The sequence below is a fragment of the Danio rerio genome, chromosome 11 (genome assembly GCF_049306965.1).
Source record: "Danio rerio strain Tuebingen ecotype United States chromosome 11, GRCz12tu, whole genome shotgun sequence".
Taxonomy (NCBI): domain Eukaryota; kingdom Metazoa; phylum Chordata; class Actinopteri; order Cypriniformes; family Danionidae; genus Danio; species Danio rerio.
The window spans coordinates 33864724-33883484 of record NC_133186.1 but is presented as its reverse complement, the minus strand read 5'-3'; the positions used below and the strand labels follow the sequence as shown (position 1 = coordinate 33883484).

Sequence of the window (18761 nt, the reverse complement as noted above, 5' to 3'; positions counted from 1 at the left end):
TTGACTGTGGTTTTCAGGGAACGCCGGCTTCCTGTTTTCACTGCATCTGTGTTTTTGGGAAGGGGGTGAGGGATGAGAGTGTGCACTTCACACTGCAGGTTTGTAGTTGTGCCTTCATTGGCATCCAGTTACTTTGTGTATATGCAGGATGAAATTGGTGTTATGCCAGATGGAGGAACAGAGCCAGTGTGTGATGTAAAGAATGCATGTTGGAAAATGATTTCGAAACCTGCCCAAGGCCATAATATTGTGGCGTGCTTCTTTAAAAGGCTCAAATCTATCAAACAGCATATCTAGCATTCAGAGTTGATCTGCATTCCAGTAGACATTGCGTTTTTGTTTTGTTTTTGCGAGCCAAATGACAGATTCTATTACGCTTAATATATTGAAATTGTTGTATGAGTAATGTTGCTTTTTGTACAAAAAAAAACCCACACACAGACAATAATTAAATAACCCTTTGACTGCCGCTCTAACAAACGGTTGACCATGTTTTTACTGTTATAAATAATGATTGTTAAAGTAATTTAAAGAATGACTGTTTAAAATAATTGTTGATTTACAAAAACAATCAAACAAACATAATCATGTTGCACTAAATGAGAATAAATGATAATCTGAAACATTTTAAGGCATACTTCAGAAAATAAAGGTGATTAAGCATTTAAAAAGGTTTTATTTTTAATTATTATTTTTAATTAATTGGTCTTAATTATTATATTTTCATATTTTTCATAGTATATGTATTCATTCCAGTACTACCGACATATTAACTATTTGGAAGAGGCCGATATTTTAGAAATTGTAGGACGTGTTGAAAAGTTGACCATTGAGTGTGTTAAGTAGCGACATTAGGATTTAAGCAAACTTTTTTTCTTGGTGGGGCAGTTAAAGGGATAAATGAGAATAATCCTTTAAAAATGGAAGGCATGGCTGTGACTCAAAACTGAATATATGACATCATTTTAACTTTTGTATTTATTTATTTATTTATTTATATAGTAAAAATGGCTGTGACACAACAAGACTGAACATATTACAGAGTCTTTAACTATTATTTATGCATTTAGTTATATAATATAAATACAGTCCTTAAAGTCAATGTATGGGTATATGTGTGCAATAAGTCTTTAGATTTATGACTGTCAGACATATTTTAAAGTTTGTTTGTTTTTTTTTAAGTAATTTATAAAATAATTAGAGTGATGGATTAGTGTGTGTGTGTGTGTGTAATGTGGGGTAGGCATGGGACGATAACTGGTTTCAAGATTTATTGTGGTTTTGGAAAGTCAAGGTTTAAAAAAAAAACGCTAAAATGTTTTGTTATACCATTCCTAAGGTACATGTAAGATTTTTTTAATATGCTGTAAATAAATCTGTACTTTTGAAACTAATAAAAGGAGCAGAAGACATGAATTATTTGAATTCTTTAGCCTGAGATGCTTACTGTTCCAAAATATTATACAGGTTTCCTAAAATTATATATATATATATATATATATATATATATATATATATATATATATATATATATATATATAGTGTTAAATAGGAGGAAAATTGTCATTGTTTTTAACTCGGACATTTAAAAAGAACTTCTTTTAGAGCATTTATCACAATACCATGATATTTTTATCTAAGGTTATCATACCATCAGAAACTTGTACCGGCCCATGCCTATCTGAGATCAAACATTGTTTTTACAGTGTTAAAGGAAAATATATGGCCCTTTTTAATTGTGTTAAATGTGCACAAGTATGTGTATTAGTCTTGTACAGTAAGTGATAATCAGACAATTAAATCATTAACTGTATATTATGTGTCATATAATTATTCAGGTTTGCCGGGTTCTAGTGTAATGTAAATATTAAAATATTTTGTACTTTTTACTAAATATGTATTGAATGTATTAGAATTTTTATTAATTAATACTAATTTAATTAGTTTTTTTACTATAATTATTTACACAATATATATATACATAAAATATTAATTATTATAATATGTTTTTACTTTATATAAATTACACAATTTCTATAAAAATATTTAATACTTTCTGTATTGTAATATAGTTATTTACACTATATATATACATAAATCTCAAAATGGGCATGAGCAAAACAATTCAATGAAAATATATATGTATTCGTTTTAAACTTAATAGTCAGCACAAATACACATCATTTTAGAAGGCAAGAAAGCTCAGCCAGTCATGTTTGTTTATCATTGCGTTGTATGTTATAAATTAATGGTCCAAAACCCTTTTCATTTGTTTACAGTAATAATATTTTTCTTAACAACAATAAAATTTAAAATGAATAGCAAAATAGAGGCGTTAGCACACAACATAAAAGGTTAACAAGCTTATTAACCATTTAACATCACTTCAAGAAAGCCTACATTAAAACCATGATACATAGGGATAGATAGATAGATAGATAGATAGATAGATAGATAGATAGATAGATAGATAGATAGATAGATAGATAGATAGATAGATAGATAGATACGAGATAAAAGTCATATATTTGGTCAATGGAACATAATTCAAGTCTGAACGGCTTGTACAAACCATCACTGCAAAATACAGAGCACGTTGTAGTCAACTTTTAAACGACCACAATAATTAGATTTAATAAGCACTCGGCCTAATTACAACACAAGCAGCGTCGTCCTCGTGCCCTGAGTGATTCCGATGTATTTAAATAGCCTCATTAATGCTAACACACACAGGTTGCATGAATGGTGTGGTTCTGAATTACATACCAGTAGGATCTGGACTCCTCCGGATGCTGCAGATGATCACTAGAGTCCTTGAGCAAAGCTGCAATGCGCCTTAAAGGACAGAGCCGACAGCACGACCACCTCCGAGATCAAGCTCAACATTACTTCCACAATCCCCCCGGACCGCTACTATTAATATCGAGGAATCGATGGGTTAAAAAAAGGCCTTGCGTCTGCCAAACCGAACGGATCACTGCCGTGTTGACATCATCGTGTATCTCCTCTCTCTGGCTCTCTTCCTGCCAACTTGCAGCTATTTACCTGACCAATTGAGTCGCTCTGATCGAGCCCTCGCCGCGGCTGGCCAATGGGAGCGCAGTACGGTGAGCGGTGACCTCAGCGGTGAATATCGAGCTGCGCTGCTATTGGTGCGTCGCGTCGTGGGCTCGATCAGAGCGACTCAATTGGTCAGGTGAGTAGGTGACCCGAGCTTGAGATGTCACGCGCCGTCGATGAAAAAAGTCAAACCTGTTTGAAAAAGGCACTCAGGAATGAGCACTGACAGATTAAACTTCGAGTTCCCATCAAAACATGGTACTGGGTGTAAATTCCACTGCACTGCTTCAAAGTGCATTAAAAAGAGGCCAGAAATGTTCAGTCACTGGACCTTGGTGAAATATTGTGGATCTCAGAGTTTACTCTCAAATTACACCATTTAACATAGGATAATCCCAGGGTTACAAATTTTGACAGATGAAAATTTCATTATCGATTTTTGGTTAAAAGAGATGAAAAAATGTTTGAAGATTTTGGGAAAAAAGTTATTTTCAGTTTTTAAGATTTGTCACTTGTTTATAATAATTAATATATAATTGTTTATAATTAAACATTTACTCAATCACTTTCAGCGTATTACCTTCTTTGTTAGGGCAGGAGTCACCATGGAAAAAAAGTCTGGAAAAGTCAAGAGGGAACCAACCTGTGAACATCCAGTGCTGGGAAACATCTTGACAATCACACACATACTCTCTGTGGTCAGTTTACTATATGCAGTTCACCTATAGACAATTTCAATGTGGTCATATCATTAGCCCATAGACATCTCCTGCTTCAACCTATCAAGCTATTTCATAACTCTAACAAAAGGCAATTCAATCATAACTTAATGTTAAAACAGCTATCATGTCTATCATATGTGGCTCTTTTTGGATTCTCGGAAGCTATAGAAATGAAAAATGTAAAACAGAAAATGCGTTAAGACCTTCCTTTTTGTTTACATCCCCAAAATGGTCTATAACATATGGGAAAGTGGGAGAAACCAAAGCACAGGGAGACACACGAGCCACTGTCCCACCCATCATGCCACCCTGTTAAATTTGGATAATTTATTCTGAAAAAACGACTATAGGTTAGTTACATCAAATGACTTTCGATTGGCTTAGTCCACTTTACTTTAAATAATTATTGATCTCGGGTCACCACAGAGGAATAAACCATCAATTTATCCAGCATATCATTTACACACGGATTCCCTTCCTGCAACCTATCACTGGTAAACACCCATACACTCTCATTCACACTCATACACTCAAACAATTTAGCATACCCAATTCACCTATAGTGCATCTTTAGACTTGTGGGGGAAACCGGAGCACCCAGACGAAACCCATGCCAGCACGAGGAGAACATGTACACTCCACACAGAAATGCCAACTGACCCATCCGGGGCTCGAAAAAGCAACCTTCTTGCTGCGAGGCGACAGTGCCACTGCGCCTCACTTGCTGCGAGGCGACAGTGACAGTGCTGCGAGGCCACTGTGCCACTGCCCGACCCCTTGTATAAACTTATTTAAAAATGTCAAACTTAAACATTTATCCACATTCTTCTATGACTGAAGGTAATTTTGCATTGTTTTGACACGTGAAACAAAAGCTTCGAATGACATTCTGTACATTTATGTCTACGTGTCATGTAAAGAAGAGATTCATTCAAACAGCAGTCTCATATAGCCAGATCTACAGTCTGCTTGGGGCACCATTTGAAATTCCAATTCTTCCATATCAAGGCATACAAAATGATCTGATACAAAATTAACATCTATGTTGATCCTGGAAAAACATTCCAATCCGCCAATCAGAATTAAGGAATATGTTTACTGTTTATGCTAGGTTTATGCTCTTCTACATGAGTGTTATCCAACTATTATTCTCTTCTGACTTTGGGAATAATTTACAGTTATGGTTGGGTTCAGAGTAAGGAATAGATCTGGACTACATTTTTGAACAAAAATGCTGTTTCAGGACCAACAAAGGTGTTAATCCAGGATCACATCGTGCCTTGCAAAATCATGATGTGCTTATAATTTGCAAAATACATTTTCAGATGAACAACAACACAACATTAGCAAAAATAAGTAAAGTACTGCTAATTAAATGTCTTTATTGATCATCAGCAGAAGTTTGATCAGTTTGTTAGTCTGGGGCCTTCAGGGGTATGTGTAAACACAATGCCTGTTGCACAGCTAAAGCAGAGCCAAAATTGGTTTATGCAACAAGGCAACAATCCCAAGCACATCAGTAAATCTACAACAGAACTGAAGCTGAAAAAAATTATCAAAGTGTTGCAATCCTCCTGTCAAAGTCCAGAGCTCATCCCGACTGAAATGCTGTGGCGAGGGCTGTGCAAAAAAACTAAAACTCACACACTCCTAAGTGTGTCACCCAAGGCTTTTCGCTCATGTCTTTAAAATTATTAAATAAATAATGATTTAATGTGAGATGTCATGTGATGTTATTCCTCTGAGGTTCTATCTTCCAAATTTTAAGACTTGCCAATGACCATATCGTTTGTTTCGTACAGGGGTGTGTCAAACTCAGTTCCTGGAGGGCCACAGTTTAGTTCCAACCCTGCTTCAATACAATAACCTGTAGCGCATTGGAGCATCACATATTATTTGCACATTTATTGAATGAAAATGTTTCCGATTCACGAATGCAAATTTGTCTTCAGATGGCGACTTTATAGCAATGTGCGCAGTCGATCGCTCCAGTTACATTGGGAAAATCGGCGACCCCTGCAAATTGTGCTTTAACGTTTGGCTGGTCAACTGCATGGTATGGAAACCTTATATACCTGCTAGACATGCGGATGATCCCGTCCCATACAGCTGCCATTGCACGGCTCAAAGATACTTTGTAGTGTGCAATTTAACATAATTGCCTCTAGGAGGAGTCGCCAATGGAAATAAAACAAAGACACACAAGAAATGCGCGTACGCCAGGCATGAAGTTGGCACGGACTAACGCACATTCTCACGTTAATTTCATCGTTAGTAAATCCAAATGCAAGCGTGAAACCTGGCATTCGCAAAGTTTTTGTGCGTTGATACAGACCCGGTTTCCACCAAGTGCTCCGGTTTCCCCTACAGTCCAAAGACTTGCGCTATAGGGGAATTGGATGAACTAAATTGGCCATAGTGTATGAGTGTATGTGTGAATGTGAGAGTGTATGGGTGTTTCCTAGTCCTGGCCTGCCAGCTGGAAGGGCATATGCTTTGTAAAACTTATGCTGGAATAGCTGGCAGTTCATTCCGCTGTGGTGACCTCTGAATTAGAGACTAAAATAAAGGAAAATGAATGAATGAAATGGTAGCCAATCATATCATAGCATATTCTGAAGAACAAAATCAACATCCAATCACATTTTGCACATAAATGAAGGCGGGCCCTGTGCCACCTACCATCAAACCAGTTCCAGTGTCAGCGATAGAAAGATTGCATGATATGAAGTCAGATGGAAAAGTATTTTTATTAGTTATGGCAAGATAAAGGAAGGGCATCCGCTCTGTAAAACACATGATGACGGAATAGTTGGCGGTTCATTCCGCTGTGGTGACCCCTGATAAATAAGGAACTAAGCCGAATAAAAATGAATGACTCATTGTGAGTACACTGGAGCACTGAATCACTTACAATCTCCTGTACATCACAAGTTCACAAAAGCGAGCGTGTGAAAAGGGACTATCATTAAAAAAAACATCCTTTAATAGAAAGCTTGTTTTATTATCATCAGTCTGCTTTTATTGTACTTCTAAAGTGAATTCATCAACTGGGAACATAAAAGGCAAATATATGAAAAAGCCATCAGAGAATCTGATCTTTAAACACCTTCGCTGTGGCTTTATGTGAAGTGCGAGAAGTGAAAAGCACAAATTCAGACATTTCAGATCCTTCCAAAGCTCTTTTGGAGCACATAAAACATCCCGCATGCAAGATCATTCAGATACAAAGACCAAATCACAGTCTTTTCACAGTCTTTCATGAGTGTGCAGAGATTGTAATTGTGTGCCCTTGTGTATGTGTGTTACACAGAAAAAAAAAACATCTAAAACGAAGACTGTAATTCTCGATGTGAGCATTCTAGTTTACACAAAGCCTTTTTTGCTGAAATATTACATTTTCAAGAACAAGTGCTCCTCAAGGACAGAACTGCCCATAATGCATTTGGCTCAGAATCAGCAAGCTCTTACGGTTAGTTTCTTACAGACACCTGCGTTATAAAGCAGCTGGAGCAGTGTTTCTGTGTTAGGGATTGTTACCAGCCTCGAGTGGGTTTCCACGTGTCCACAATTTTCCCTTTAGAGTGGACAAAATAAACCGGATGCATCATGGCGGTGGCACAAGCCTGTCGACAAAAGCACACAAATGTTTCGATTTAATGCACTCCAACCTGTTCTTCAGTCATCATTGAGGCATAACAATGGCGAATGCATTTGCCAGCATTGATAGAGGGCATACAGGCCCACTATCAAGCCTTTATTCCAATCCCCTTTATAAATATGGGCTTACTGCAATATAAACAAAGTTTGTGCTGAGACTGACTGTAGCTTTGTGTCGAGATATATTCTTATTTGGAAGTTATGCACATTGTGGTAACACACACAAGGTTTCTGCACTAAAAAGTGCACTAAAATACTTTTTAGGACATTTTAATAGGATTAAATTCTTTGATTTATACAGGACTAAATGCTAAGGACATTTTTCAAATATCCTAGTTGGAATAGATTTTCATTAGACTCGTATAATTGAATACATTTAATAATAATTTGATAAACAAAAAAGGTCAGGTCAGTTTCCTTAGCAGTAAATAAATGAAGAGCTTTTAAAACAAATGTTATGTAAAGAAAATAATTCAAAGCATTTAAATAAAAACTTAAAAGCTTTTTTTTCGAGATGGATTGTTGGTAATTGTATGGGTGTTAATGGCTAGATTGAATAGTTATGCATGAACAAAGGAAAAATAAAACCTGTTAACAAAATATTTAAAACCTACATGACAATATTTCAGTAGATTTACAAAATTTTAAGGGAGGGGGGAACCCATTTTTGGGTTTCTCAGCAGCAGAAGTCGTCATAGTTGAGCAAACTTAGAACGGAGTGAATAGGAGAAAACAAAGATATTTTTACAATCCTATTTGCATAGATAAATAAAGAAAAACTCAACAATAGTGTTATTAAGACTTTCAGAAAAAAAAAAAAAAACAGAATAACGCCAGCCAAAAAAAAGAGAATAACGTTAAATGTACTGTCCCGCTACTATAACAGTGCATTAAAACACCTTGCATAAGCAATAATTCTTTTTTTTTTTTGTAATTTGATGCAAAGATGATATAATCTTTATATAATCTGTCTTTCGGATGAGACGTTAAACCGAGGTCCCGACTCTCTGGTCGTTAAAAATCCCAGGATGTATTTCGAAAAGAGTAGGGGTTTAACCCCGGCATCCAGGCCAAATCTGCCCACTGGCCTTTGTCCATCATGGCCTCCTAACCATCCCCATAGCCAATTGGCTTCATCGCTGTCTCCTCTCCACCAATCAGCTGGTGTGTGGTGTGCGGTCTGGCGCAAAATGGCTGCCGTCGCGTCATCCAGGTGGATGCTGCACACTTGTGGTGGATGAGGAGATTCCCCCCATTGTGTGTAAAGCGCTTTGAGTGCCCAGAAAAGCGCTATATAAATGTAAGGAATTATTATTATTATTATAATACATACATAAATGTGCATACATTAAAAAAATTTAAATATTAAAAACTTTCAAGGATTTAAGATGCCGATGACCTGCTAATTGTGTCATATCCAGCTTGTAAAAATGAATATATTGCCATATCAGCTTCTATGGTGCTTTCAGGGTAAAACCAGATCAAATTTACCACATTTCTATAAAAAATTACAACAATAAAAAGACATCATCAGCAATAACTAATACACAACTTAAAAATCTAAAACGTTTTTTTAATGTTTACTTTTTATTAGAAAAAAAACTTGTAGCATTTTTGAAGGATTCACATTTAAACATATGTCCTTTAAAGTCTCTCCAGATAAAATTGTTGTCAGATAACACTAAAAATGAGCCATTCCAAAAGTATAGGTTTACCTGTTTGGTTTCTGTTGCAATATTGAGGAAAGATCGATTGCTCTCTACCGTAAATGTTTTAAAATAAATATTTTTTACTTTTTGTATCTATGTTTCATATCAAGATTTGCAATAGTCAGCCTATACATCAGTTACCAGTATTACACACTTAGAATAAAGCATGATGGCAAATATCTTATTCTTGCACAAACACATTTATCATCAATAAATGCTAGGCATGCTCTCATTCAATTCAAGGTCAAGCACAGAATACACTAGTCTAGAACTAAACTGACTTATATTTTCATTGATCTTGAGCATACTTGCCTTCGCTGCACAACCCAACCCGCCACACTGTTACATACTTTACATACTTTTCTTGTTAGAAACTGTCTGATTTTTGGGGGATTAGGTGTTTTTCTGCAGTTTTTTCATTATCAATAGACTCAAACCCCTTAACAGCACTGTTTAAAATCCTGCTAGAATAAGGTTAGATTCAATAATTACAGGCTGTTAGTCTAGTCTTATTCTTATGAATTAGAAGTCAGCAGCTCCCCCTTCTTATTGTCAATGGGTTTTTGATTTTTTACATGCTCTCCGAATGGAATATTCAATAATTTTCTTTTCGGCTTAGTCCCTTTATTAATCTGGGGTCGCCACAGCGGAATGAACTGCCAACTTATTCAGCATATGTTTTATGCAGCGGATGCCCTTCCAGCTGCAACCTATCTCTGGGAAATATTTATTTATTCTTGTTTTTTTATTTTTTATGTTAACCTATGTTGTTTATTTTTGTGTATATACTAGGTATTTCACCTTATTATTTATATAATAGTTTAGTGTATAATTACGTTTTCCTGATAATTTCTTGTTTGGTGAATTGTATCAGTGCGTGTGTGTGTGTATATATACAGGTATATATATATATATATATATATATAATGTATATTTTATTGTCTGACCTAAGACGAATCTAATAAAGAAAAAATTAAATAAAATCAATAAAAAATAAATAAAAATAAACCATGATAGGAAAACATATATGAAATAAATTCTGGGATATTCAATAAAAGCTCAAGTGACTTTCCAAACAGACTATGTGACTGATAAATAAACTAAGCATTAGATCGATCTTACTGTACAACAACTTACTGTACGTGTTGTGCAAATTTTAGTAGTGTACTGACAGCACATTTTAATTATTATTTATGCAATATTTATATTTTTATATACATTAAATCTGCAGGATGCATCAATAATAATAATAATTTCAGAGCAGCAGCTATGCTTTGAGAGTGTTAGTACTGTAACTCACGTGGTAAGGCATGAGGGTGAGCAGGGACCCCAGCGGGAACTGCTTGAAGTCCAGCTTTCCAGAGACGGGCTCCACCCTGCCGTGTTCCTGAGTCATAGACAGGAGTCTGAAAACAGACGACACCCTTCATGCTATTTATATCAGCTGCCTCACAAAACCTCCCACTCCCACTGTGTGATGAAAAAAACAAAACATCTAAACATGGACACACACACAATAATAATGATTATGTAACATCGGTGCTTGGTTTTTGACATTTGAGGATGGATTGAAACATGTTTTTATGATGATTGTCAATCCATTCATTCATATTCCTTAGGCTTAGTCTTTGATGTATCGCCACAGCGGAATGAACCGCCAACTATTCCAGCATGTTTTACGCGGCGGATGCTCTTCCAGCGGCAACCCAGTTCAGGGAAACACCCATACACTCTTACATTAACACACACACTCATACACTACGGCCAGTTTTGTTTACTCCACACATGCACACATGCAAACTCCACACAGAAACGCCAACTGACCCAGCCGAAGCTCAAACCAGTGACCTTCTTGCTGTGAGGCGGACTTGCAACCCACTGTGCCACCATGCAGCCCCTATTAAATATCTGCCCTTAAAAAATCTCCACTCTCTCACTTGAGCTCTGGATGCCCTTCAATAATGGCGTATCCTGTAGGCAACCGCCCCCCTCCATCATGACTCAGTGCTGTCCAGCCACAGTCCACTAGTAACTGGTTTCGGCGGGGGTAATGCCCGATGACCCGCGTTAACACCCGGACTGCCACATCCTCAAGCCTACACGACCCAATGAGGGACTGCTGAACATCTGCATGACAACAGATGGTAATATCATTATAAACAAAACTGATAAAAACAATTAAACAAGACCACATGACAACACTGACCATAGAATACGTAGTTCCCAGGATGCACCTCACTCAGCTTGGCCATGTCTGGCACTGGGTGACTGCAGGAAGGGGTAGAGCCAATGCTGGATTTGGTACTGTGTATTCCTGCAGCCTTCAGTCTGTAGAGTTAGTAGAAATAAAGCAGTTAATGTACACTACCTGACAAAAGTATTGTCGCCTATTCAAGTTTTAGGAACAACAAATAGTAACTTGACTTCTAGTTGATCATTTGGTATCTGAAGCAGCTTATATGAAAGGCAAAGGCCTCTAGATGACGTTTATTTTACCAAAATAAAATATGATCATGCCTTGATTTTTAATTATTTAATTAAGACAATAAGGTATGACTTTGCTTAGACAAAAGTCTTGTCACTTACAAAAATAATGTACAGTATAGAATACAAAGTCATGATGCAGTGGAAACAGAATTAATATTGTGTATGACTCCCATGAACTTGGGCGACTGCATCCATACGTCTCTGCAATGACTCAATTAACTTATTAATAAAATAATTTGGAATGGCAAAGAAAGCGTTCTTGCCAGACTCCCAGAGTTCATCAGGATTCTTTGGATTCATCTTCAATGCATCCTCCTATATCTTACCCCTGACATGCTTAATAATGTTCATTTCTGGTGACTGGGCTGGCCAATCCTGGAGCAACTTGACCATCTTTGCTTTCAGGAACTTTGATGTGGAAGCTGAAGTATGAGATGGAGCGCTATTCTGCTGAAATTTGCCCTCTCCTGTGGTTTGTAATGTAATAGGTAGCACAAATGTCTTGATACCAGTCTGTTGATGTTGCCATCCACTCTGCAGATCTCTTGCGCGCCCCCAAACTGAATGTAACCCCAAACCATGATATTTCCTTCACCAAATTCGACTGATTTCTTTGACAATTTGGGTTCATGCGGGTTCCAATAGGTCTTCTGCAGTATATGTGATGATTGAGATGCAGTTCAACAGATGATTCATCGAAAAATCTACCTTCTGCTACATTTCCCAATGAATAAGTAGAGGTCAAGTTATTATCTGTTGCTCTTACAACCGGGGGATCGATGACAAGACTTAAGTCGTGTATTTGGAGAAGGGAAGAATTTATATTAAAATATTAAAACATTAGAAGATAATCTCTTTACAAGTCTCATTACAAGAAAGATCTTTTTATTGCAATAATTAAAAATTATATTGCATGTTGTTTAGATTAGTGAATATGTATTTATTGCTTTATTAGTCTTGTTATATAATTAGTTTTTATATGCTCTGTTGTCTAAATAAATAAAAAAACATTAAAAAATTAAAATGTTTAGAATAAATTACAAATAAAACACTACAAAACCAAATCCTGTGAATCATAACAGTGAGTAAACCTCAATTTTATAATGTGCAACATAAAAACTTGTATTCTTATTTAATTATTAATAATAATGATGAACCATATATGGTAAGTTCATTGACCTTGATTAAGTCATAGACAGTTTAAGTCCTGTAATAACCTTCAATAATAGTCTAGTATGTCAATGAGTGACCAGTAAAGGGTTAAAAGTGAATGTCATGTAATTAAAAAATCTAAAAGATAGTCAAATCAGTTAGTTTAAAAACTGAATTATTATTATATTATAAAACACTATATAAATAAATATGTATTTATTATTTGTAAGTTGATTATTGCATAAATGACATTTATTAGCATTAGTAAATAATAATCAATCAATTTTAAAGATGAATACTAAGTGAGCATTATCTGATGTAAGCATACTTGTCCATGAACTGGAGTGTGACTGTAGTGGTTTGCTGGGCGACGGCTTTGATTTGCTCCTCCCCCTGACAGCTGTAGGTGTTTCCACAATGGGCGTAAACACCGGTCAGCTCCACCCCCTCCGTCTGCCAGATCTCCTGAGCGAGCTGCAGCGCTGCTGGCTCATAGTGAGGAACACCCGCTGACAAAACAACAACAAAAACATCTCAGCTTTACACAAGCAAGCATTATTCATTCACTAATTTTCTTGTCGGCTTAGTCCCTTTATTAATCTGAGGTCGCCACAGCGGAATGTTCCGCCTACTTATCCAGCACATTTTTACGCAGCGGATGCCCTTCAAGCCACAACCCATCACTGGGAAACATCCACATACACATTCACACACACACTCATACACTACGGACAATTTAGCCTACCCAATCCACCTGTACCACATGTCTTTGGACTGTGGGGGGAAGAAACCGGAGCACCCGGAGGAAACCCACGTGAACGCAGGGAGAAAGTGCAAACGCCACACAGAAACGCCAACTGAGCCGAGGCTCAAACCAGCAACCCAGCGACCTTCTTGCTGTGAGGGGACAGCACTACCTACTGTGCCACTGCGTCGCCACAATCAAACATTAGTGCTGTCAAAATGACGTGATTAGTTCTTTAAAAACAAATGCAGGGGCGGAGCTTGGATTGACCACATCCCATTAACAACTGTCTGTTCTGACTCAGTTGTGTTAAATTAGACATAGAATGCCTCTATATAGAAGCCATATATTGTAAGATATGTAAATAGTTTTTTTAACAAGATATTTACTTTTTTTTTAAGTTTACATGTTTCAGTCTGCACATTATAATCACTAAATTATCGTTATCGTAATAATAGTATGTGAAATACATGTAATGCAGGAATGTGTGATAAACTACATTTATTTTATGCATTGGTTATTTAGAATTGACCAATCAGATTATCTTTATCCCCACCTCTTTAGTTGTTGCTGCTCTGATTGTCATATCTGTTGGAGTGCCCTCTTTTGGACACTTGAGGGCACTGGCTTGTTTTGTAGTTTAAAGGGCACCTATGGTAAAAAATCTACTTTTCAAGCTGTTTGGACAGATCTGTGTGTTGGTATAGTGTATAGACCGTCATACTGGGGTGATATGAACACACCCAGTCCTTTTTTTTCAATTTAACTACAAAAAAAAGGGTCGGCCAATTGGAGCTGTTTTCAAATCGATCGCACCATTACGTAGGTGTGCGATCCCCCCCGCCCACCGAATTGATTGACAGCTGCGCGCATTAACATGTTCCGGTAGTCGCGTGTATATGTCAACAAGACCAGGCAGACATACGCAAAGCAACCGGGAATAAAAGCTCTGTTTTGTTCGCTAGGATCAGCAATCATCATCAAATGTGATTAAGAGTGAGTTTCACATGTTTGAAGTGTTTTAAAACAGAGTATGTGTGTAATTAATTACAGCGTTTTACTTCAACTTTACTTCATCAGCACAGCCGCGTGTCAGAACAATTATAAAAGAAGACGCTTCAATCCCGGTTTGTGGAAGTTAAATCAGGTTTATTTTGTACATTAGCATAACAGATATCCACACTTGAGGTTAGCCTTAACTAGGCTAAGCGCGCTCTGTCTGTCTGCCTGCCTGCGTGTGTGTGTATCATCTGCGGTGTGTGTGTGTGTTTGTGTGTGTGCGCGCGCGCGTTAACTTTGTAACGATATTGTGTGTGACTCATCAATGCAACTTCACAATACTGATTAGTAAAGGTTAGTTCTTACTGTAGTTTCTCACAAACGCTATGTGAGACCTCCTTCCTTTAAGTCTGTCTGTTGTCTGACGCAGCTGAGGGAGGAGGCATGTAGAAACAGTGGGCGGGAAAGAAAAAGCTTAAAGGCGCAGTACGACAAAACCACCCCCTGCTGGAAATCAGTATAAGATAGCATCTTGTAAAAGGTATAATGAAAAATCTGATGGGTATTTTGATCTGAAACTTTATATACACATTCTAGAGACGCAAAAGACTTATATTAAATCTGAAAAAAGGGGTAACCTAGGTGCCCTTTAACTTTATTTCCTATAATCCTTTGCACTTCTGATTGTATTCTGTTACAGCTGTTTCTTGTTTGTTAATTTAGCCCGGTCTTTATAAACCCATTTGTCTGGTGTTTGAGTTGCCCTAGGATTTTGTTTGTCCCTCATGTCTGGTGATCTAGTTTTGCATTTGCTTATTCTTGGATTTCTGATTGTTTTCGTTAGCATTCCTGCCCTGTTTTTGTATTCATGTCACAAGATGGAGAATCACAAACTACAAAAATCCATGTGCAGCAACTTATTTGGAAAAAACAAAGGATTATCTTAATCTTGAACAGGAACTTTAAGCAATATACAAATATCTAGAAATGAGTCCAGACGAAACTGACAAAAAAAAAAGGGCGGAGCTTGGATTGACCACATCCCATTAACAACTGTCAGTTCTGACTCAGTTGTGTTAAATTAGACACAGAATGCCTCTATATAGAAGCCATATATTGTAAGATATGTAAATTGTTTTTTTAACAAGATATTTACTTGACAAACTGACAAAAAAAAAACTAAAATAAGCAAATACAAAAACAGGGCAGGAATGCTAACAAAAACAAACAAGAATCCAAGAATAAGCAAACGCAAAACTAGATTAACAAACAAACAAACATACCAGACACGAGGGATAAACAAAATCCTAAGGCAACTAAAACACAAGACAAAAAAGTTTACAAAGACAGCGCTAAATTAACAAACAAGAAACAGCTGTAACAGAAAACAATCAGAAGTGCAAAGGATTATAGGAAATTAAGTTAAACTACACAACAAGCTAGTGCCCTCAAGTGTCCAAAAGAGGGCACTGCAACAGGTGTGACACTGATATTGGCTGGAGTATGCATACTAATACTAATGCCGGGAGTCAAGACAAGAGATGAAAATGACAACAGCCAATCAGAGTCAGAATATTTGCTGAGGTTTTTTATTTTTTTGCAAGACTAAATATTAGCACCCTGACCTTGTTTTTCAGTCTAAATTAGAATTTATTATAGCAGAAAAATATTTGTATTTGTTTATTTTAATATCATTAAATTAATAAATTATTTAAAAACAACATTTTCTACATTTAAAAAAAAAAAAATTTAATTTAATTAATTCATGCAAAAATAAATAAAAAATACTCAATATTTCCTCATCCTCAGGTGGTTTCAGAGTTTCTATATTAGAAACATAATCACAATCTATTAACACAAAGTAAGACATTTTGAAGAATGTTTAAAACTGGCAACAACTGAGATGCAAAATAAGAAAAACACTTACCATAGATGATTTTATTTTATTATTATTAATAGACAGCACAAGCAGATGTTCATATAGTAAATCATTTACCTCTTCCGTTGTCACAGTCCAGCTTCATCCAGACGCTCCAGACTTTTCCCTGCTTCAGCGGCCTCTTCTTCAGCTCCTGCAGGGCCAGAGTGTTGTCCAGCAGCACGTGGAACAGAGAGAGTCTCTCAGACAGCTCAGCACAACGCTCCACTTTATCAAACGGCAGAGGATATGCGTACAGTATATCATCATAACCGTTATCAGCATAGAAAGAGGCCTCAGCAAGAGTTGACACCACGATACAGCGACGAGAGCCTCCTGTCATGATGTCCGCACATTCCCTAAAACCAACAGACAGACAGATGAACTACACAAACAGTCAAACCTTTGGGATTGGTACAGTTTTATAAATGGTTGGAAAGTCATTGCCTTATTTTCTATAACTGTACTCTATTGATCTCTCATTCTTGATGCTGTACTTTTGTTTAGTTTTTGTTGGCTTCTATTCATTGGATACCCTCTTTTAAAGAGACCGCAGGGGATGGGGGTGCAAAAAGATCACTGGTTCGAGTCCCAGCTGCACCAGTTGGCATTTCTGTGAGGAAGTTTGCATGTTCTCCCCATGTTCGCGTGGGTATCCTCCACAGTCCAAAGATATGTGCACTAGGTGAACTGGGTAAACAAAACTGATCATAGTGTATGAGTATGTGTCTGTGAACGTGAGAGTGTATGGGTGTTTCCCAATACTGGGTTGCAGCTGGAAGGGCATCCACTGCATAAAACATAAATCGAAATAGTTGGCGGTTCATTCCATGGTGGCAACCCCTGATAAATAAGGGACTACGCCGAAGGAAAATGAATGAATGAATAGTAATAATACAAAATGTCTGAAAAGTTCAGATGCAAAAGCCTCTAAGTGCCGCCTGAAATGTATTTTTTTATATAATGAGCATTTCTTGAGTGTGTACGTTTAGTTATTTCATTTTAATAACAAAGATAAGGTTCTTTTAACTGTGTTTAGGGTGAAATGACTGAATATGAACATAGGAGGTACAGAACTCCTAAACTCACCTAAACTCTTCGTGTCTAAAATAAGCCTGTTCTGCTTCTTTTTAAAATATTGTTGACCCCAAGCTAGTTGATCTAAAGCTAGTGTATGCATTATGCTCTTATCATGGTCATTACATAAACTTAGCTAGGTAATATCCCTAAACCTACCCCTGAACTTAACCTTAGGCCATGTAGTTACCTTATGTAATCCAGTACTTTCTTAGGTAAGTACACTGTAAGTACAGATTAAGAACATGTACCGTAAAATAAGTGCAAGCATTAATGCTTTCTTTGATGAGCAAATGTCCTAGCTTTTGTTGTATGTATGTATATATATATATATATATATATATATATATATATATTTTTTTTTTACCTAATATCAATTATTCAAACATTTCAAACTGATCTTTTAATTAAATATTTTGCTCAAAAAGAATTAAAAAAAAAGTTTAGTCGTTTTAAGTTTCCATTTTGCAAAATGGTAAAACTGATGGTGTGTTTTAGATTTTGTTTGTTGACTAATCTTTTTTCAGTGTCTAAATACTTTAAATCAAGATATAAACAAGACAAAGCTTATAAGATGACTTTTGCGTCAGAAAGTTTCTGGTGTTGTTGTTGACACGAGTCTCTTACAGTGTTTTGTGTGTTTTCATGTGAGGTCTCAGCTGGACTTGTAGTTTCTGGCATCGCTCCTTCATTCCTTCAGCGTTTCTCTTCACTTTATCCAGGTCAACGACCAGCGCTGGAGTACAAAGGTCTTTGATGAATTCAACTGAGGCCATTGTGCTAGAAAAACTACAAAACACAAAATACAACAGCACGTTTAGGCGAAATGCAAACTTGCAGGACAACAACAAGTTGCAGAACTGTGCGGAAAAAAGTTAAACAATTAAGAGTTACTTTTGAGATGTCTCCCTTAAAAAACATGTATATGCATCTGAAACTAAAAAAAGAAACGGGAGCTTGGTTTATGGTCTAAGTTACACGCGTCAAACTGCGATGACAAACTCATGATAGACTTAAATTGGCATTTCTTTCACTCACCGAAAAGCTGCAGCTCTAGATGTGATCAATGAGAAAGCCGTGGCCGGGGTGAAGCCAGAACCAAAGCGACACAACAAGAGACTCATACTGCAGTTTTTCAAACTTAAAGCTCCTGACGAGATTGGGCAAACATTTATCAATGTTTCATCGGCAAGGATAATGATGAACACATACACTTGTGGTTGAGTGGTTGA

At 36.7% G+C, this 18761-nt stretch overlaps 2 protein-coding genes across 2 annotated transcripts in view; both read right to left on the bottom strand.

Moving 5' to 3' along the window:
• LOC100534965 (hyccin 2) overlaps nt 1-3013 on the bottom strand; it is a 48064-nt gene extending 45051 nt beyond the window's left edge. Inside the window, exon 1 of the mRNA XM_073916909.1 lies at nt 2767-3013. The gene's annotated coding sequence lies outside the window, so the exon portion shown is untranslated. The remainder of the gene's footprint in view (nt 1-2766) is intronic.
• Nucleotides 3014-6513: 3500 nt separating this feature from the next.
• On the bottom strand, nt 6514-18761 carry zgc:162816. Its single transcript, NM_001430897.1, has 8 exons — nt 18568-18761; nt 18157-18318; nt 16531-16811; nt 13119-13299; nt 11358-11479; nt 11089-11278; nt 10452-10557; nt 6514-7408 (listed from the first exon to the last, which is right to left on the bottom strand). The coding sequence occupies exons 2-8, from the start codon at nt 18303-18305 to the stop codon at nt 7319-7321; spliced, it is 1119 nt and encodes a 372-aa protein (NP_001417826.1). The 5' UTR covers nt 18306-18318; nt 18568-18761; the 3' UTR covers nt 6514-7318.